Genomic DNA, 21,697 nt, shown 5'->3' with positions numbered 1-21,697 from the left:
TTCTCACTATATGACAACTTTTAAATAAACCACTGCCAAAACTTAAAAAAAAAAAAAAAGTGCTAAAATAATCTCAGTGAAACTCAGCGAAAATCTTGAAAATAATTATAGTTAAACCACAAGAATGCAGGTGCATACTTGAGCTGAAGTTCAAGGCATTTAGTTCAAATCAGCAAAAATTACAAAATCCCTTTCATTTATTCAAGAACCAAAAGGGAATCTCCCTTTCATCCTTTCACAAATTTTGCCCCAAGTATTTGAACTTCTAACATATTTCAATTACAAACAAACCAAAAGCTAAACCCACAAAGAAACTCACCATGCAATAATGAGACAATTTTTTTTCATGTCTACACAAGCACATAATAAAAAAAAAAAAACTCTCTATATCAAAACATCATATAGGAATAAAAAAGATAAGAGGAAAAAAAGACTTTTTTCCATCATGCAAATATGTTTATAATTTTTTTCCTCTGAAAATTTCAAATTTTAAATTAATGAATAATGATCAGAAATAATGGGAAAAAACATTTGAAAGAGTACACAAGGAAGCATATTCCACTGCCAATTAGACCTAATAGACTGCAGCAAAGAATTTAGAAATCTCAGGAAATAAAGGCCACTAAAGAAGAAATCATCGAGTCCTAGCAATCATGCTAGAAAGAACCATAAGAATTCAGCTTTCCCATTTTACAGGTGAGGAAACTTGAGGCCCACAAATATTTTTAAAATGATGACATTTAAGTTTTAGGTACAGAGGTTTAAAATTTTGAAGATAGTTTTAACATGCTAAGAACTTTTTTCTTTAATCCTGTGTCTCTCCAATTCTAGAGCACTCATGCTGAAACATGCTCTTCATCTCAAGAGAGAGGACTCAGAATGAAGAATAAAACATATTCTTTTAATATGGCCAACATGGAAATGTGGTTTTTTGACTATACATGTTTTTCTTTTGTTCTCAATTTGGAGTTGAGGTAGAATGGCAAATAAGGAAAATTTACTCTGCCTAAAACAAACTCTAATTTAAGAAATACTTTGCATCTATACATGTCTGGTAGTTCATTCCTCATGTTCAAAACTATTAAACACAGAAAAACTCAAACCTTGTACTTCCAAACAATTTCTAATGTAATTTTCTTCTCAATTTTACATTAAAAAATCCAGTCCAAAAAAGAACCATCAAAACTATTACTGTATAACAAAAAATAATTAAGTGGTTTTATGAAAAGGGGAGGGGGGAAAAGAGAGAGAGGACAAAACATGATCACTTTTGTTCCCTAGTATCTGTATTCCATATACACAGTGGTTAAAAGAGATGGGGGAAGGGTAGAAGAGGTGAAACTTGGCCCCAAAGGAAGAGGACCTAGGAGGTTCAACTGCTGGATGAAATTACACACACACACACACACACACACACACACACACACACCCATGCCTCATTTAATCTCTAGAGGCTGTGGAACACAAGAGGCACCTTTGTGTATTTTATTTAACTAAACACATCCTGCAGAAAGGAAAGGAAAGCACAACTATTGAGATTTCTTGAAGGTAATAGCTTCACGTTACTATCATGAAGGGGCAGCCTCACTTTTCCCAAGGAGTATTATTAAAATAAGGCAAGAATATCAAATCTAAGAAATTTCCAAAGAAAATTATATTGATTTATGTTTTAACCTTAGGGAAAAAAAGGAAGAGAAAACATGGTCACACCTGGCTGGATAAAACTAGAGAAGCTTAAAAAATTACAAATGATACATATAATTCAGTTATGATATAATCAGTTCTAAGTAGAATTCAAGGTCGACTAACAGTCATGAACCAATACAGCTACTTAACCTTCAAGACGGCATTCTGGCAGGGTGGTCACCAAATGGGAGTCAAAACAAGATCTCACACTAACATGACACAGATCTGAGATTTTCAGAAGTGACAAATGTCAAGTGACTCTGTATATCTACCTGAACAATTATTTAGGTAAGGAACAAATCTACAGAATCGTCCCTATTCTTCCCGATTACAAAACATCCCAGGTCTGAGTTCCCAACATGTGTAGGCCTGTAGGCCTGCATGACACATAATAGTATTTGGACACAGCTCACCAGTCAAACTCCCCCTTGGGTGAAATGCCTCAGGAGTCTCACTGCTGAAAACAGGAACCATTTCTGATTCTCCTTTGAGGCTGTTAGCTCAAGATATGATACTACAAAGGATAAGAAGATAATCTGTTGGAAAGAATTCAATTTGTTCAATCAAAAAACATTTTCCTCATAGTTAACTACTCTATGTGTGTGTATATGCATATATACTTAAACATACAATGTACTTTGTATGTATATATGCATATATTTATTAATTTTACATTTATAAGTTATATGTACTTGCTGTCTCCCCCATTAGAATGTAATGTCATTGCAAGCAGAAATTTCATTTATTATGTTTCTAACTCCAATGCCTAACACAGTCCACAGCACTAAATTGTAACTTATCAACTACAGTGTATTATGGCAGGCAATGGGGATGCAAAAATAAAAGCCAATGAGCATTTATGAAGGCCCTTCTATATGCTTAATTACACTGTGCTAAGCTTTGGAGATACAATGAAAGGTGAGACTCCCCAAAAAATGACAGAATAAGAGACTTAAACGTTTAAGATACAGTTTCTAGGACATTGAGTTTTTAAGACTGAGCAAAGGATCTTAAAATCCAGAAGTGAAAAACCTAATGGAGTTTATGACCAATGTAACCCCTAAAGTCCTATGAAGGTCCAAGGTACTCTACTCGAGCCACCTTAGTAAATGCTGAAGGCAGAATCTCTTTTAGACTCCAGGTTAAGCCTCTATTCACTGTACCACCTAACTGCCTACACTTGAACATAAAATACTGATGAACACAGGTTGCCATTAGGATCGATTGATCACACAGAAAGAATTACATTCCAAAAAAAATTATTTTATATATTTTCTTACTTAATTTCATAATAATTTAAGAAAAGGGAAATTAATGAAGAAAGAGTTCCTTTGGGACAGAAATTTTCCTTTTGGTAATTAATAATGTGCCTTCCCCTCCCCCAGCAATAGGTTAAGAAAGGTTTACTGAATTCAACATTCATATTAATGAACATACATCTGAGATAATCCAATCAGATTAAATTGTGTGACCATAAAGCTTTAGGAATGGAAGAAGGTTAAAATAATGATGCTGAACGTAGCTACTTTGCTCAAGAGCTCATCAAGTGTTTGTTAAGTGTCTTGACAAATGAAGGTTCTTCAAATCACTCTAGTCCCTAGAGCTAAGCAAAACTAAATGACCTAACAATCTGGCCTGAATATCTACTGAGCATCTGATATAACTTCCCATGAATTTCACAAAGTCACAAACCTGGTAGGGCAAAAGAATATTTTCTTTTCTATTTCTCAGAAGTAAAACAAACCACCACCAAAAACTAAGCCTTAAGTTTTTTTCCAAAATCATCATTTCTAAGGGCAACATCTAAAACAATATCAACTTTACAAGTGTCTTTCTTACAATAGTCATTCCAATTAAAACATTAGTGAAATTTACCCTTTTGGAAAGATACAAAACATTAGATTTCTAATCTGTGATTGGAAGAGCTAAAATAATTCTAATTTGGGTCAGGATGTCCTCCTGGACTTAGTGAGCTGAATAAGGCTGGAGGACAAACAAGGAGGTCTGGATCAGGACTGGGATGTCCAGGATTTAGAATCAGGGGTTTCTGGATTCAAAATCTGTGCACTTTGGGGCAAATCATTTCTCCTTCTGAGGAATTAGTCGATGAAACGGATAAGAGGGGATGAACGTGGGCGCTCCTGTAGCCCGAACACAGCTTTGAAGTAATTCTTTTCAAGCCATCTCTTTTAGGATGGAAGGAGTCTGAGGACCCGGTTGGGGGGAACTCGTCTGGTTTCTCCATCCAACTCTTCGGGCCGCGCCAGGCATATAATGAGCGCTTACTAAGCAGTCGCTTACTGGTTGACGTAATTACTGATTGGCTCCAGCCCAATACGCAACACAAAAATAAATATAACGCCCCCCATCTAGGCAAGCTGCTCTGCTCCTGAGGCCGGATGGGCCGGTCGTAGAATTGCTCTAAAGCCTTTCTGAGCACTAAAGATGGGCCCTGATTCCCAGGGATGGACCCAAAGCGCCGAGACGCTATTTTCACAAAGCACAATCACGGGCACCGCTCTAAGGCAGACCAAGCGGTCTGCGGGGGCGGGAGCTGGAGAGGAGCGTGCCCATTGTGGGCCGGCTCTCCGGGGGCGCGTGGGGCGGGCGCGCGTGGGGCGGGCGCGCGTGGCTGCGGCGCAAGACTTCGCCAGGCGCCGCGCCGGCCACTGGAAGCCCACGAGGCGCGAGCGGCGCTCTGGCGGGGGCTTGGTGCTCCCGGCCCCCTCGGAGGGCGCTGACACGCTGCGCCGGCCGTCCCGGCGGGGAGGCAGGACGCGAGGAGCGCGCCGGGACCAGCAGCTAACAAGTATCGCCGAGGGCGGGGCGGGGTGAGGCGGAGCTGTCACGCGACCCCGAGGGTCCCCGTGGGCTCGGGATAGCTCCGGGGGCCGGGCCTCGCCCCCGGACGCAAGCCCCCCCGTTTCTGGCTTCCGAAGCCGGTGGGGGGGGGCGAGCCGGGGGCGCTGCCGCGGGCAGGGGCCCTCCGTCCCCTCCGGCGTCCCTTTAATAGAGGGCATGGCGAGGAGCAAAGATGACAGGTCGGAGCCCGGACTTCCAGTCCCGGGCGTGCACCCCCGCGCCCCGCAGCCGGTTCCCGCGCGAACTTCGCAGGTAGGGGAGGCTGGGGGCGGAGCGCCGCGGCCCCGCCCCCTCCCCCGGCGCGCGCACGCTTGCGCTACCCCCCCCGCCCCCCGCACGCCCGCAGCCCCCCGCGGTGACCTTCCCCTCTCCCCCCCTCCCCCACCCCATGCCCGGTCCCCGGAGAGATCTTCGGGGATCCGCGGCCCTGTATCCCCCCCGCTCGGGCCCGCGCCTCGTGTGCGCGCGCCGCCTCGCCCCTCCCGCCCGGCCCGGCCCCGCGGCGGCTCTCACCTGGCGGGCGGAAGCAGCGCGTCCTGCGGCGCGGGGCGGGGCCACAGGGCGGGGCCTCGGGGCCGGGCGCGCTCGGCCCGCCTCCCCTTGCGGCCCCGCCCCGGACCTCCCCGCCCCCAAGGGGGCGGGCCCGGGCACGCGCCCTCCATGGCTGTTTGCCCGGCTGCATTGTGGGAGTTTGGCCGGAGCCGCCGCCGTCGCCTCCGGACGCGGGTGAAGAGCGGCCGCTGCCCCGGGCGCCATGGGGGCCGTGACGGACGGTGAGGGGGCGCCGCCGGGGGGAGTGATCCCCGGGGCGGGATGGGATCGGGGAAAGGAGCGGCCCCGGACGTGGTGGGAGGGCGTCGCTGAGGGACTCGGGCCCTGCCCGCCCTCGCCGGCCCTTGGGTGCGCGGCGGATGAATGGAGAGGCGCAGCCGCGCCCCCGGCTGGGCCTCCGCCCGCGACTCGTGCGCGAGGGCTTCCCCGCTGGGCCGCGAGCGGCGGGGACTAAGCGCCGGCCGGGGAACCCCTCCGGTTCCGATCCCGCACGGCCGAGGGCCTCCCGGGCCGCGTCCTAAGCGTTCCGTGCTGGCGCCCGGCCGGCGCACGCACGCGCGGGCATCTGAGAGAGGCGGGCTGGGGCGGGCGGAAGTGGCCGCCAGCCCGGCCGGGAAAAGCGCTTAAACGCGCCCCCGCGGCCCTTGTTTGTGCCATTGGATAAGCTGCAGATGTGGTGGTTATCCTGTGCGTTGCCGCGGCCCGGCACTGGCGCGCGCGCGCGTGTGTGAGTAACGCACATATGCGCTGATCCGTGCGCACACCCAGAGCGGCGTCTGGGGCGGGCACTGACCGTCATCCCCGATGTCCGAGCTTGGGGGGCCCCGGGGAGCGATGCCCCAGTAAGGCTGGAGTGCACAGGCGAGCCCCGGCCTCATACACCTGCTGGACCTAGAGGGGGATTCTCAGCGGAGAAGCCGGACCGGTTTGGACAGGTGAGGAAACAGACAGACGGGGGAAGAAGGCACTTGTCCAGAATGCCCCTGGTCAGTGAACCCCGAAAGGCGTCATTTCTGGAGGTGGAATGGCGGTGGCCAATGCTTAGCGTCCTGTAGGCGTTCTGGTTTGCTTTGATGGCTAGGTGGCAACTTCTGCAAGTTGTGAGGTCTGAGAATTCTGTTCATGGGAGTCTGATTGTTGCGTTTTTTTAGATGTTGGTGAGTCTTTGGCCGTGTCTTTTCAGCAAGGGAAGGGCTTTACTCAGTATTTACACCCTTAGATATTGTTGCTTAATTGTTTTCCTGATCAGTCAGTTCTGGAAAGATGGAGGATTGAATTCCAGAAATCCTTGACTAAATTGGCTGTGGCAAAGAGCTTTCAAAGTGAGGATTCCAGTCAGTTTAACACCGTGCCATCTGTGTCCCATTTCTCAAGTAAGATTGTAAACCACTGTCAGAAGTTGCTGGAAAATCTGACAGTTGGACAAGGAAGTGTGGCTTACATCTTGACTGGGAGAAAATTAATCAGCGCCGAAAATAGTATCTTCTTGTCACATCTGTGCTGCACTCCACAGCCAAAGAATCCCAGGGTTCAAGGTATAGCTAAGAGTTATTTGAGTTTGGGGCTGGGAAGAGAAGGGAATTGAAGCTGATATAGCTTGATTTTCCATTTTTCCAAGTTGTTTCATTTAGGGTAAAGTGTGAGGTTTTTTTTTCCCCGCCCTAATGAAATCTTTTCTGTTTGGTCTCCTTTGGAAGACCAATCCTTACCTGTGCCATCAGTCTCATATTCCCTATTCTCCCACCTCCTTCATCTTCAGGAATTTATTCTTTCTTCGTTTCTTTTTCCTGCTTTCTTCATCTCTTTCTTCCCTCCTTCCATCTCTTTCTCTGATTTTTCTCCCTCATTGACTTGACATGCTCAGCTCCTTTAAAACAATGTAAATATACTTCATTTGACCCTGCTATCCATCCCAACAAGCTCTAGACCTGTATCTAGCCTCTTTTTCTTTTTCTTTCTCTTTTCTTTTTTGCTGAGGCAATTGAGGTTAAGTGACTTACCCAGGGTCACATAGGTAGGAAGTGTTAAGTGTCCCAGACCAGATTTGAACTTGAGTCCTCCTGACTTAAGGGCTTGGTGCTCTATTCATTGCATCACCTAACTGCTCCCTAACCAACTTTTCAAGATCATTCATTTATATTAGATTAGAATCCTATGTATTTGTTGCTTTTACTTTATTATCTCGGTCCCCTGTGATCGAAGGGAGAGACCCAGCATTATGCTGAGATTACAGGAATTGCTCATCTGCTAAATCCAGGAATCTCCTCAATTCTTATTTCATAGATCTAGAGCCAAAAGCTGTCTTTTGAGGTATCTGGTCTAGCTTCCTCATTTTACAGACAAGGAGCTCAGGAGCTAGGCTGGTTCAATGACTTGGCCACAGTTATTTAAATAGTGAGATGCAGGGTCTGGAGACTTTCACTTCAAAGCCAGGGTTCTTTCCACTCTACTTGGGGTTTGGGGCATGACTGACTAAACTCTCCTTCTGGACAATGTTGTGACAACTAGGTGGTGATGGAGTGTATAGAAAACCTGGGTGCAAATGTGACTTTTAACACTTTCCATTTCTGACCCCGAGCATGTCAGGTAACCTTTATCTGCTTCAGTTGTCTCCTGCTAATAAATTGGGATAACGCTAGCATTTATCTTCCAGGATTGCTCTAAGGATCAAAATGGGATAATAATTATAAAACACTTAGCATAATGTCATAGTAAGTACTAAGTAAATGTTAGTTATGATTTTTTCTTCTGCGTGGTTATTCCTCAGCTCTTTTTAAGAATCTTCATTCATTTCCTCCCTGCTAACCTGATTGTTTCTCAAGGTCCTGTCCTGTGCCTTCTTGTCCCTCTTTCAGTAATCATATCTGTTCTCAGATATTGGGGCTCAGTTATTGTCTCTATATAAATCACTCCTAAATCTACTTACCTAGGCCTAATCTCTACAGAGTGTACTTTAACATTACCAGATGCTTGCTAGATACCACAATCTAGGCCTCTTACTTGCAGCCCTTCTCGTCTTCAGATTTGCTGTCTAATTTTCCCAAAATCCCACTTTGATGTTCATCCCTAGCTTTTCATTAGCTCTCTAGTGTCAATGCTAGTACAGTAATTGTAGCCCTCTTTTATAAAGCACTGAAACCACTAAGGATCTTTCTCACCCTCATCTTGCAATGTAGGGTAGTAGGAATATTACTATCTCCATTTTACTTATGAGGTAACTAGGAAGTTTAAATTGTTTGGCCTTTGGTTTCATAGCCAATAAGTGTCAGATGAACCTAAATCTGACTCTAAGTCTACTACTTTATTCATTAGTGTTTTATCTCTTGGTCTTGGGATTAGAAATACTTTTGCCTGGGCACTGGAACTGTTCTGAAATGTGTGGGAAAGGATTTTTCAGGCAGGTTCTCTAGGAATCTGCCACTGTTTCAGTGAAGCAGGAACATCATAACTCGGAGGTAAAGCAACTACAAGAGAGAGGATCATTCTGTGTTCCTTTTAAGTTCAGTGACGCAGAGAAGAGAATTTGCCAGAAAGACCAGCTGAGGGTGCCAATGAAAAAGGAACGAGAGATTTGGGGATAATAACTTGAAGTTTATATTGAAAACATTTTACATCTTTTTTTCCCTCCCTTCTCTCCTGTGGTTTTCCCTCCCCCAATTTCTCTAGGCTCTTGTGTGAGCACACATACACACACACTGCCTCAGACTTCCAGAGGCACCCAATAACACCTATGCTTAGTTCTCTTGGTGGGACTCAAGGGTAACAGGTAACTGTCTTCATTCACCTATAGAACTTGGGGCACCTTAGTCTTATCTGTGTCTCATATTTCTCATTTGTAAAATGAGAGATTTGGACTCGACTGCTGTGACATCTTCCCAGTCTAGGCTAATACTGAAACAAGGATTTTCTAATTAATTCCTTATCAATATCTGCAAATTCTCCTCATTTCTTAGGGATTTTAGCCGAAGTAAGGTAATGCTCACAAATCTGTTTTTCATCATTGATCATTGGGTCATTTTAATATTCACTATTCTTTCTTTTAGATGAAGTTATCAGAAAGCGACTTTTAATTGATGGTGATGGTGCTGGTGATGATCGGAGAATCAACTTGTTAGTGAAGAGTTTCATTAAATGGTGCAATGCTGGATCTCAGGAAGAAGGGTGTGTCATTCTATTGTTATTATACCATATGATTGAGTCTGTAAATGTTTTGCTCATTCTCAATTTAAAATCAATGGAAACAGGTTAAATTCAGTCAACTTTTGATTTTTTCAGACATCAATTGCCTGTTTTATCTCAAATGAGACAAGGGTGGCATTAAGCTAGCATTCACAGTGTTTCATTTTGACTTGTTAAAAGAAGAAATTTTCTCACAATCAGGATTCTTCCAAAGTGGCATGGGCTTCATTCCCCCTTTGTGAGGTCTCAAAGCAAAGGTCAAACGATCTGCTTTGTAGAGGGTATTCATTTTGTGCAATAGGGGGGCTAACTGATAGCTTCTGAGAGCCCTTTCAGCTCTGGAATTCAGCGATTGCATACATTTTATACATTTAGTTCTTGGGGAAATGAAATTTATGAAAGGATGATTAAAAACTAAAATTGCTTATTTAGTTCCTTTCAAAGGCATGATATGGGAAGTTAATTTGAAGTGACTTTTTGGATTATTTTTATTTTCTAATTGGAATCTCATAAGTAAGAATCAAAAGCTGGCTACATATTCAAAGAAATGGAAACTTTAGAAAAATGTCTTGTAACATTTCAGTTAGCTTTCTGAATACACAAAGAACAAAACATAAGGTGAAGTAAATAGCAGCAATAAAGTTATACATTTAAATATTATTTAGGTGTTTGTATGAAATACATTTTGAAGCTGGTTTGTTTTAAAATTACTCAGTCAACCTAACTGAAAATTGGCACATAATTCTAGAGTTTATTAAAATGTAATATAATCTTAGCATATACTTTAACATATTTAACATGTATGGGACTACCTGCAATGTAGAGGAGGGAGTGGAGGGAAGGAGGGGAGAAGTTGAAACAGAAGTTTTTGCAAGGGTCAACATTAAAAAATTACCCAAGCATATGTTTTGTATATAAAAAGCTATTATTAAAAAAAAAAAAGTAATACAATCCAAAATTTAAATTTGAATAAAGCTCAAGAAAAGTATATATAGAAAAAGCAAAATATAAGTTCCTGTAAGCACATTTTAGATAATAATGAACTTAGGATCTAATATATTTTTATTGGTATGATGAAATATTTCCACTAATATACTTTATATTAGTAAGATTTTCATTACTGACAATTGTATGTTTTCTTAACACTTTTTCCATTTTAAGAATATTCATTTTTCCTTATTTTTAGTTATAGCCAGTACCAACGCATGCTAAGTACATTGTCTCAATGTGAATTTTCAATGGGAAAGACCCTGCTTGTATATGATATGAATCTGAGAGAAATGGAAAACTATGAAAAAATTTACAAAGACATAGGTAAGTACAATTAAAGTGACTTATATTTATTCTTATCAGTTTTAAAGTTTGGAGTTTTGGTTTGGTTTGGAAATGTTTTGATTCAAAAAAGATTCCCCCAAATAAGTTATTTTAGAAAATAGCTTCTTTAAAAAAAAAAAAAAAAAAAGTAATATTTTATTGGCAGTTGAAAATATATTTCAGATTAACCTAGCAAGAGTTTATTATTGACAAAGTTACAGCTGTCTTTTTAATTTTTTTAATTTTTACATAGAAAATAGCATAGCTGGAGCACACGAAAAAATTGCTGAGTGCAAAAAGCAGATCCTTCAAGCAAAACGAATACGGAAAAATCGCCAGGGTAAGAATTGTATGTGATATAATGTGCTCTGGGGTGAGACTGGAGTCTAAATTATGGTGAATTACCAAAAAAAGGAACCTTTGAATCTTAAAATTATCTTAATGTCAATAGCAAATTTATGCTGGCTGGAAGTATTTCTTTACCAGGTTCAAGTGGCATTTATAATCATTGTCTTTTATTCAATGGATTTTTTAAAATGCCTGCTACGTTCCTTGTTAAGATCCTTATGCAGAAATTGGCCTTTTTGCAAATAGAAGAGGGACCTGTACCGAGTACAAAGACAAACTTGACTCACAGCTTAAAGAGCAGGGATCTGGCCCTTTATACATATTGCCATATTGGCCCAAACCTAGGCTTCCCACAAGATAGACTGCAATGGTAAAGTGAAAAATCTTTGAATCAGATACTGTGAAATAACAGAAAATACTGCTTCAAAACAAATGGCTGTTCTGGAACTTTGCTGTTTGCTAATTTTCCTGCCAGCCAGACACTTTCACTCAATTCATCACCTTCCTTTAGGCAAGAAGAGAGAGGAAAAATGCTTGTCTCCTCTATGTGATTATAATTGGAGACTAGGGGGCCAAGCAAACAGGGAAAAAAAAAAAAAAAAATTGTTTTGATTATAGGTTGAACTCTTTTTTTTTTTATGTAATTCAGAGTTAGAAGAAGGGTAGCCTGTATTTGGATCGATAGATGGTATCTTTGTTGATTCTCACAGTCCTTCCTGAGAGAGCAAGAGCACAAGTACTAATGTCCCTATTTTACACAAGAGTTAAGTGATCTATGCAGGGTAAAGCCAAGCTTTTGGATAAGACTTTTTTTTTTTTTTTTTTTTTTTTTTTTTTTTGTACAAGCCAATATTTCCCAGAGGGAAAGTGTCTTTGATAAATAGCAATGGTTTTGTATCTTTCAGAATATGATGCTTTGGCAAAAGTCATACAGCACCATCCAGATAGGCATGAAACATTGAAGTAAGTTTAATATTTTACTTTCCCTCTAATTATATATGCTAAAAGATAATAGCCTTTTACAAAAAAATTAAAACTTAAAGCATTTGCAGTTCTGAAACATCTGTTTTTATTTAATATTCCTAAGTGTGTGGCACACATTTATAAATCTCTTGTACCAGATTAAACTGCTAGGAAAAATAAACCATCATTCTGAAATAATGAGAAAGAACAGGTTGGGTCCTTAATATAACATATAATTTCATTGCTTAGAATAGTTCTTGGTTAAAAATGTGTTTTAGCATTTTTAAGCTCTGTAAACAACTGTGTGAACTATTTGGGTATGGCAGCCTTATTATTTAGTATATTCTATTCTACTTGTCTCGGATACTATGCATGAGTAATTTAATTTTCTTTACAAAGTTTTGACTAACAAATAAAATACTTGATATTGACTTATTTTCAAAAGAAGCAAAATGTATATTTTTGTATTCTTTTTCAGGGAACTAGATGCTTTGGGGAAAGAATTACAACATCTTTCTCACATAAAAGAAAATGTTGAAGATAAGGTATGTTTAACTTACACATCTGTCAGTTATAAAGTGCTTAGTCAGTGCCAAGCTTTGTACCAAATCTTAGTAACAAAAGCAGTCCCTACCCTCACAAAGGTTATATTCCAAAAGGGGAGACAATAGGTAAATAACTATGTAGGTACAAAATGGATACAGAGTGGGGCAGCTAGTGGTGCAGTGGATAGAGCACCAGCCCTAAAGTCAGGAGGACCTGAGTTTAAATCTGATCTCTGACATTTAACACTTCGTAGCTGTGTGACCCTGGGCAAATCACTTAACCCCAATTGCTGGGGGAGGGGTGGGGGGGCGTAATACAGAGTAGGTGAGAGAGGTACAAGCTGCTGGGGGAGGGTGGCATCAGAAAGGTCTCCTATGGAAGGGGAAACTACACAAACTGAAGAGGGAGAACATTACAAGCCATGGGAATCGAAGGGCAAAAACAGAGAGAAGGTAGAACATCCTGTTTGAGGAAGCACAGATAGCAAGGGACCAGGATAGGAAATACTTTCAGTGCTGAGAAGAGCCTGAGCAAGGCAGCTGCTAGAGTTTGAGTAAGAGCACAGGCTGATGAGGCCTGCATCCTCCAGGGCAGGAAGAAACCCGAGAAGTGTGAAGGTAGAAGCAGTAAGGTTCTGTCAGCAGGAGTTTGTCTGCCTTTTGTTCAGGATCACCTGAAATTTAAACATTTTCTTTTCTTTTACATCAAGCTGGAACTAAGGCGAAAACAGTTCCATGTTCTTCTTAGCACTATCCATGAACTTCAGCAAACACTAGAAAGTAAGTACCTTCTACGAAAACTCATAGAATTTTTCTTTTAAGTCTTGCTATCCTGTATTTATAAGTGGATGAGATTCCCCAAAACGTTTGAAGATTCACTCTTTTGTCATTACTAGATTTGTATTAAGCCTTACATATGGATTTCTTCGTGCTCAACATTGGCACTAATTCTGTGTGTACTTCTCAATTTCAGATGATGAAAAACTCTCAGAAGTTGAAGAGTCTCAGGAAGCAGGCATGGAGACAGAGACTAAACCATAGGCAAACACAAGTCTCACCAGTATGAAGAGTCCTAAATACTTGTCTTAGTTTCCTTCCATATGTTAAAACGTTACTTTGGTGAAACTAACAGACTATGGATGATAAATTTTTATTGGGTTTGTTTTTTTTTTTTTCCAAATGTCCAACAAGGCAAAGAAACTATCTTAATGCAGTTTGTTTTTATGAAAATTTTTTATTCAGATGTTTTTAGTTTGTATTTTTTGTGCATATTTTGGTAATTGTTCAAATGATAAAATTGAAATTGATTCTCACAGGTTGTATTTTACAAGGAAGGACTTCTAGAATATACACAAGAACATATTCATATATATATATATGTGAATGTGTCTTTTTTGGATAGGGTCTCCTTCCCCCTCCTTGGACACCTACAATCTAGTAGCTAAGTCCTCGGGAGCTGCTCAAGAGACAGAGAAATGGCAGTTGGTCTTCATGTTGAAGGAGATTCTAACCAAATGGTCCTGACTACCAGATCTGTACATGACAATTTCTGTGTCACTGCTTCTCATATGGCAAGAAACACATGAGCAAATAATGAGTCAATTTCTAACCTAGAAAAATGAGTTGTAAACAAACATAGATATTAAGATTATAAAATATTTCTGAAAACAAATTGTTATACTGTGTTTGGTTCATGGAATCACGGCATCTTAAGAGTAGGATGTGACCAAGGATCCTTTCTGGCCTCTCCTTAGCAAGCAGCTGTTCGGCCTCCTAGGGGAACAAAACCTCAATATGTACATGGTGCATTGAATCCAAAAGGAACCCATTCATGGTTATCTTAGAATCCCAATGGAAAACTCCCTGCAACCATGCTTGGCACATAGTAGGCACTCTATAAAGAACAAACATTCTGGAATGGGCAAGTGAGAGAATGGAACAGCACCAGGACTTAGTTGCTATTTTCTAGCCAGAGGAAGTGATTGGGCTCCTGTCCCTGTATGTTTCTCAGCCCTCTTTTTTTTTTTTTTTTTTTTTTTTTAATTATAGTTTTTTATATAGTATGGGTAATTTTTCAACATTGACTCTGTTTCATCTTTTTCCCTCCACTCCCTCCCCTAGATGGCAGGTAGTCCCATATATATTAAATACAATATATGTATACATATTTATACAGTTATCTTGTTGCACAAGAAAGATCAAATTTAGAAAGAAGGTAAAAACCTGGGAAGAAAAGACAAAAATGCAAGCAAACAATAACAGAAAGAGTGGAAATGTTATGTTGTGGTCCACATTCATTTCCCAGTGTTCTTTCTCTGGGTGTAACTGGTTCTACTCTTTACTGATTTGGATCCTCTCATTGTTGAAGAGAGCCATGTCCATCAGAACTGATTCTCATATAGTATTGTTGTTGAAGTATATAATGATTTCCTGGTTCTGCTCATTTCACTCAGCATCAGTTCATGTAACTCTCTCCAAGCTTCTCTGTATTCAACCTGTTAGACATTTCTTACAGAATAATAATATTCCATAGCATTCATATACCATAACTTATTCAGCCAGTCTCCAATTGGTGGGCATCCATTCAATTTCCAGTTTCTAGCCACTACAAACAGGGCCGCCACAAACATTTTTGCACATGTGGGTCCCTTTCCCTTCTTTAAGATCTCTTTGGGATATAAGCCCAGTTAGTAACACTGCTGGATCAAAGGGTATGTGCAGTTTGATAACTTTTTGAGTATAGTTCCAAATCACTCTCCAGAATAGTTGGATCCATTCACAACTCCACCAGCAGTGCATAAGTGTCCCAGTTTTCCTATATCCCCTCCAATGTTTGTCATTTTATTTTTCTATCATATTAGCCAATCTGATAGGTGTGTAGTGGTATCTCAGAGTTGTATTAATTTTCATTTCTCTGATCTATAATGAATTGGAACACCTTTTCATGTGACTAGAAATAGTTTGTTTCTTCATCTGAAAATTGTTCATATCCTTTGATCATTTTGTCAGTTGGAGAATGGCTTGATTAATCTTTTAAATTTGAGTCAGTTCTCTGTATATTTTGGAGATGAGGCCTTTATCAGAACCTTAAGCTGTAAAAATGTTTTCCCAATTTATTGCTTCCCTTCTAATCCTGTCCGCATTAGTTTTATTTGTACAAAAGCTTTTTAACTTAATATAATCAAAATTTTCTATTTTGTGATCAATAATGACCTCTAGTTCTTTTCTCCACAGATCTGAGAGGTAAACTATCCTATGTTCTTCTAATTTATTTATAATCTCATTCTTTATGCCTAGATCGTGGACCATTTTGACCTTATCTTGGTGTGTCAGTAAGTGTGGGTCAATGCCTAGTTTTTGCCATACTAATTTCCATTTCCCCAGCAATTTTTGTTGTTATAATGAATGAATTCTTATCCCAAAGGCCGGGGTCTTTGGGTTTGTCAAACACTAGATTGCTATAGTTACTATTTTGTCCTTTGAACCTAACCTATTCCACTGATCAACTAGTCTATTTCTTAGCCAATACCAAATAGTTTTGGTGACCACTGCTTTGTAATAGTTTTAGATCTGATACAGCTAGGCTGCCTTCATTTGATTTTTTTTTTTATTAATTCCCTTGAAATACTTGACCTTTTGTTCTTCCAGATGAATTTTGTTATTTTTCCTGAGCAAGCAGCTCCCTAGTCCCTTTTCCTCCTTCACTGACTCCAAGGCTAGTGGGGAGGAGACAAATATCCAGGCAAGATACTGCCCTCCAGATGTTTATGTTCTTGGAGGTGTGAGGTAGTAAAGACATCTGCCAACTTCCCTTTCATTTGCTCCTCTCTCCCCCGCTCTCACTTTTACCCCCTCCCCATGTTCGAGGCTGGTGGGGGTAGAGGGAGTAACAGAATAATTCATCAACAATTAACAGGAAGAAAAGCACTTGGGGAGAGAAAAAAGTAACCTGCCCCTGAAGGAAGAAAAGATATGGGGTTTTCATTCATATAACCCCAAGCACATCTCTGGATGGATGGAATTTCAGGTCCATGTGGTGGCTGGTGCCCAAAATCTTAAATTTGATGTCCCTCCAATGCTGAGAGATCAGGCAGGGTGAGGGTAGAGAATGAAAGTGGCCAGGGAGCATCCTCCCTGATCTCTGGCCTACCAGCAGGAACATCTCACCTCACTGGGAGCCCCCTAGGTGGGGATGGGAAGAGGAAGGGAAAGGGAAAAAAAATCTTTGCTTTAAGAGAGACCTGCCTCGGGTCTCGGCAGACAATTCCCTTCCCCCCTTGTGCCAGAAAGCAAATGCCTAACCTGGCCCTTCCTGAGGAAGACATGGGCAAGGTCGTGGGGGACTGACCTGCCAACCTATATGGAGAGCGCCATCTGTTCCGTACCACAGGAAACCATGGGCTGCAATGGCCCTTGCCAGAGGCCACTCGGATCACTGGGCTGCCATGTCTGCCCACTGACCACCAGAACTATAGCCGGCGTCTCCCAGGACCATTGGGTTTCCCTCTGCTGGAGTCTGATTCTTCCCCCTGAGAAGAGGGTTCCTATGAGTCCTCCTGGGCTTGGTGGGTGCAGCAGAGGCGCCCCTCCCGCTCCTGCTGGTCCACCGTGGCCAAAGAGGTCAGAGGCTGCCACGGGGGTCCAAGGATTCTGGCCTGTCATGCCAGAGCTCGGTCTCCCCTTCCTGTCAATGGACTAGACTCCAGTGTAGGAGATTCTTCTTGCTGCTGGCGGCTGCCCAGAGATATCCTGATTTCTTTAATACACAAAGTGGACATCGAGATTAGCAGACACAGATTTAAAAAGAAAAAGAGCCAGGGGCTCTTCATGTGCAAATTCCCTTGGCAAATTAAAACCTAGTAGGGAAACTGAGTTTTGGGAAAATCATCTAGTGAAATTTAGGGGACATTCAGATAGCAGGCTGGTGGGTCTAAGCCACTTTAAAGCAATCCCCTTCCAGGTTCAGGTCTAGGGGATATCGCACGTTCACCTAAATCTCTGCAGGATGAGGAATTGGAAGGCAGTTTCCTCTAATCCTGGAACCCGGGGCTGACTCGGCTACAAACAGCACCTGGAGACATCACCAAAAGCCAATCTGGGCCCCTGGACCTTCCTCTACATTTAAACCCATCCCAGACTTAGCAAAATCCGGCTCCTCAGACCCTCCTATGTGACTTTTGCCCATTGTTCTGGACTGCAGCTGACTCAGACCAATCCCTGGAAGTTTATGGTAGAAATGGCCCAAAATGTGCCATTCGTGCTTCATTCAACAGGGGCAGCTAGGTGGCAGGGGCTAGAGTGCTGCCACATCTGGATTCAGGAAGATGGGATCAGTCAATCTTACCTCAGTTTCCTCAACTGAAAAATGGGAATAGAATAGCACTTGCCTCCCAGAGTAGTTGTGGACATCACGGGAGACAATGTCTTAAGTGCTTAGCCAAGTACTTGCGGAGGCGCTGTATAAATGTACTTATTCCACCCACCCAAGAGTTGGCAAATGAAAGTTTACTTAGTCAAAGCAAAAGAAGAATAATCCACAACATCTACATGGAGGACAAATGGCGTTTATTCCGCTAAAGGAAGTTTCTTTGCCAGAGGTGATGGTTTTCCCCAAATGGTATCTCCCATTGACACTTTGTTTTCAGGACCCGGAAGGGATGTTAAGAACCTGAGCCTTTAGCTTCCTGAGCCAGTCAGGTCCCGAGGGCAGCTTCAATTCCTTTTAAGGAAAAACTAACCTAACTTGCCTGGAGGAAAGGAGTTTGCATTTTACCTCCTCTACTAATCCCTGCTCTCCTTTTATGTCTCCCTAGGCCTTCTCCCAGCTGACCTCTGATCTTCCTTTGCCTAAAACTCCATTCTGTCTTTTTCTTTTTCCTCTGAAATGTGCTCAGTCTGAACTCAGTCCACAAGGCTACTAGATCTGCACTCGGGACCGCATTCAAATCCTGCTTCCTGGACTTAGCCCCTATTTGGCTTTGGGCAAGTCACATAAACTAATTCTGCCTCAGTTTCCTTGGACTCCATCATGCCTGAGATTTTTTTCATTTTAGGAGCCATGATCAGGGGAACCTTGATGTGATTCTCTTCCCTCAGCAGTCTAAGGGAAGAAGAAAGGTCTTGCCAAGGGGAAGAAAGCACTTTTTAGCCCATTTATACCAATAATGACCACACTACCCCACCCCTCCCCCTACCAATTTCTAGACTAGAGCAGGAAAATGTGATGAATCTGGAATCAAAGGAGTTTGGGTTGGAATACGAGCTCCGCTGCAGCCTGTGTGACCTTGCTAAAGCTCCTAGCTTACTAGACCTCTATTCGCTTATCAAATGAAAGGACTAGATCAGTAGTATCAAAGTCAAATGGAAGGTCACTAAATGTGTACCTAAGGATCCCTCGTAAGCCCCATCTTGACTTTGAAAACTACAATTTCACATTATCTTTGTTTTGTACTTTTATTTATTTTGTTGAAAATTTCCCAATTATATCTTTTTTTGTTTTTGCTGAGGTAGTTGGGGTTAAGTGACTTGCCCAGGGTCACACAACCAGGAAGTGTTAAATGTCTGAGACTAGATTGAACTGGGGTCCTCCTGACTTCAGGCCTGGTGCTCTATCCACTGCGCCACTTAGCTGTCCTTCCCCCAATTATATCTCAATCTGATTCTTCTTGCATTGGGGAGTGTCAAGAATTGAATGTCTGACCCTCTGGACTAGATAATCTAAGATCCTTTGCATTTCTCCTTCTACATGTATACAACTATAAGAAAAGTTATGAGTTTCTTAGAGGCCAACAGTGGACCAGCGAGGGCAGGTTACATGCCAGGTGACAAGGAGTTTACCTGGCAAAGTCTACCTGATAGATCCCTGAAACTCTCATTCTACTTTTGTATTTATTTATTTTATTCTGGACCTAAACATAAAATTATATTTTAATATACAAAAAGCAGATCATGCATGAAATAGCAAACCAGTATTATATAAGCTCATTTTTCCTTTTAAGCATATAATACAGTCAATGTGTACTTTGAAAGTTATCCTGATTGTATATGGTTCCTTCTATGCTTTATAAATATTTTAATGCCTTTTTTTTTCTTCCTTCCTTCCTTCCTTCCCTCTTTCCTTTCTTCCTTCTTTTCTTCTTTCCTTCTTTCCTTCCTTCTTTTCTTCTTTTCTTCCTTCCTTCCCTCTTTCCTTTCTTCCTTTTCTTCTTTCCTTCTTTCTTTCCTTTCTTCCTTCTTTTCTTCTTTCCTTCCTTCCTTCTTTCCTTCTTCCTCTCTTTCCTTTCTTCCTTCTTTTCTTCCTTCCTTCCCTCTTTCCTTTCTTCCTTCTTTTCTTTCCTTCTGTCTTTCCTTTCTTCCTTCTTTTCTTCCTTCCCTCTTTCCTTTCTTCCTTCTTTTCTTTCCTTCTGTCTTTCCTTCCTTCCTTCTTTTCTTCTTTCCTTCCTTCCTTCCTTCCTTCCTAACTTCCCCTTCCTTCCTTCTTTCCTTCCTTTCTTCCTTCCTTCCTTCCTTCTCACACTATCATATCCTCTCACTCTCCCCTCTTAAAATAAGAAAAGAAAAACAAAATTTGTAACACATATACATAGTCAGGGAAAATAAATTTTACATTGGTTGTGTCCAAAAGTGTATGTAACTCGGGGCAGGAGATAGAAAGAGGAAGCTCTTATATTGGGCAGAAACAGGATTATAGCCCCAACAAATTGTCGAATTATAACTTTGAAAACTGTTACATAGAAACATCATTCCACTTGGCAGTGAAGCCCTTTAAAGGCATATCTCACCTCACCTCATTCATGGGTTCTTTGAAAAAAAGTTATTAAGGAAAACAATGTTGCAGAATATTTTTCCATAGCACCAATGAGAAAATACATTTCTAAGCAGCTAAACTCTACTACAAAGCCTGCTGTTCAGTGGTCTTCCTGATTCCATTTGAAGTTTTATTGAAGTGATTTGCTATTTCCTTCTGCAGCTCATTTTATAATTGAGGAAACAGATAAATAGGGTTAAGTGACTTGTCCAGGGTCACATAGCTAGTAAATGTTAGAAGCTGAATTTGAACTTGGGGCTTTTTAATTACAGATTCAGTGCTCTATCTACTGAGCCTCCTACCTACCTACTATAAAGCCTAGAATCATCTTTTTCAGACTCAAGATAATGACCCGGCTGGAATTGTAATAGGGCCGAGTGGAGTGGGACTTCCAGGACACTGACTCAAAATATATAAACGTGATATATAAAGGCATCTGAAGGACCTTCTAAGTTTGTGGAGAGCAACCTCTGATCCCAGAGGGAAGAGAGAAGATAAAGATCCTTATGTGTCCCCCAATAAAGCTGCTGCTACTGCTAGCTAACATTTTATAGTGCTTACTTTGTGCTGAGCTAAGTGCTTTACAAATAGGATTCCATAACAAGCCTGGGGTACAGGCATTATTATTATCCCCATTTTACAGATGAGGAAGCTGAGGCAAATAGGAGTTGAATAACTTGCACAGGGTCACACAGCTAGTAAGTATATGAAGCTGCATTTAAACTGATTTTCCTGGCTCCAGGCACACTAATGTAGATGGTGTTTACTATGTGCTAGGCCCTGAGCTAAGTGCTTTACAAATATAATCCCATTTGGTCCTCAACAACCTGGGCTACAGATGCTATTATCCCCATTTTACAGATGAGGAAGCTGAGGCAGACAGGAGTTGAATAACTTGCACAGGGTCACACAGCTAGTAAGTGTATAAAGCTGCATTTAAATTTCAGTTTTCCTGACTACAGGCACACCACTGCCCCATCTAGCTGCCAAATCTATTTTAAGATATAGGTAGAGATGCCAACTTGCATGAGTTGTGAAAAAAAAAATCAATTGCTCACAATGAGGAAACCTAAATACCTACCCCTCTTTCCCTTTATTAAAATTTCCCTTCTCCTTTCTCTTTCTTTCCTTCCTTTTCCTTCCCCTTCTTTGCATAATTCCACTTTGCTTTCAACAATGGTTATATCAATTTGTAGCTCTACCCACATTATATTAATAATGTACTATTTTTTCTCTACCCCTTGAGCCACTGGCTATTCACATTTTTTTTTCATCTCTGACAATTTGCTGGGTGTGGAGTTTTTCTTAAAAAAAAAAAAAAGACTAAAGCAATAAGTCAATAAAGAGATCCATAACTTTCAAGGAGTTAGAAAACCAAACCAAACCAAAATCCTATTCTTTTAAACCTCAGAATATTTTGTTTTATTTTTCTTTCTCTTTG

At 41.5% G+C, this 21,697-nt stretch overlaps 2 protein-coding genes across 5 annotated transcripts in view; one reads left to right on the top strand and one right to left on the bottom strand.

Annotated features, from left to right (window-relative positions):
* ATXN7 (ataxin 7) overlaps positions 1-5,245 on the bottom strand; it is a 124,011-nt gene extending 118,766 nt beyond the window's left edge. For both annotated transcript variants that reach the window (XM_031953551.1, XM_031953545.1), the window contains exon 1: positions 5,062-5,245. In XM_031953551.1, the coding sequence (XP_031809411.1) occupies positions 5,062-5,230 (169 nt within the window). In that variant the 5' untranslated portion in view covers positions 5,231-5,245. The remainder of the gene's footprint in view (positions 1-5,061) is intronic.
* THOC7 (THO complex 7) lies at positions 4,574-14,121 on the top strand. Of its 3 annotated transcripts, none has more exons than XM_031953588.1 (8): positions 4,574-4,800; positions 9,144-9,261; positions 10,466-10,593; positions 10,847-10,933; positions 11,847-11,904; positions 12,383-12,449; positions 13,160-13,229; positions 13,423-13,510. In XM_031953588.1, the coding sequence occupies exons 3-8, from the start codon at positions 10,485-10,487 to the stop codon at positions 13,488-13,490; spliced, it is 459 nt and encodes a 152-aa protein (XP_031809448.1). In that variant the 5' UTR covers positions 4,574-4,800; positions 9,144-9,261; positions 10,466-10,484; the 3' UTR covers positions 13,491-13,510. The 3 variants fall into 3 exon arrangements, with proteins under 3 accessions (XP_031809448.1, XP_031809434.1, XP_031809441.1); XM_031953574.1 differs by lacking the exon at positions 4,574-4,800 and adding an exon at positions 5,166-5,321 and having other exon boundaries at positions 13,423-14,121; XM_031953581.1 differs by lacking the exon at positions 4,574-4,800 and adding an exon at positions 5,789-6,035.
* Positions 14,122-21,697: the final 7,576 nt, after the last annotated feature.

This window comes from Sarcophilus harrisii, chromosome 1 (genome assembly GCF_902635505.1).
Source record: "Sarcophilus harrisii chromosome 1, mSarHar1.11, whole genome shotgun sequence".
Lineage (NCBI taxonomy): Eukaryota > Metazoa > Chordata > Mammalia > Dasyuromorphia > Dasyuridae > Sarcophilus > Sarcophilus harrisii.
This window is presented reverse-complemented; position numbering and strand designations above follow the sequence as displayed.

Bases quoted from the DNA above. Each gene is read 5' to 3' on its own strand.
- THOC7 (XM_031953574.1), top strand. The intron at 12,450-13,159 runs GTATGTTTAACT...TTTTACATCAAG, and splicing joins AAGAAAATGTTGAAGATAAG to CTGGAACTAAGGCGAAAACA. The intron at 13,230-13,422 runs GTAAGTACCTTC...TCTCAATTTCAG, and splicing joins ACTTCAGCAAACACTAGAAA to ATGATGAAAAACTCTCAGAA.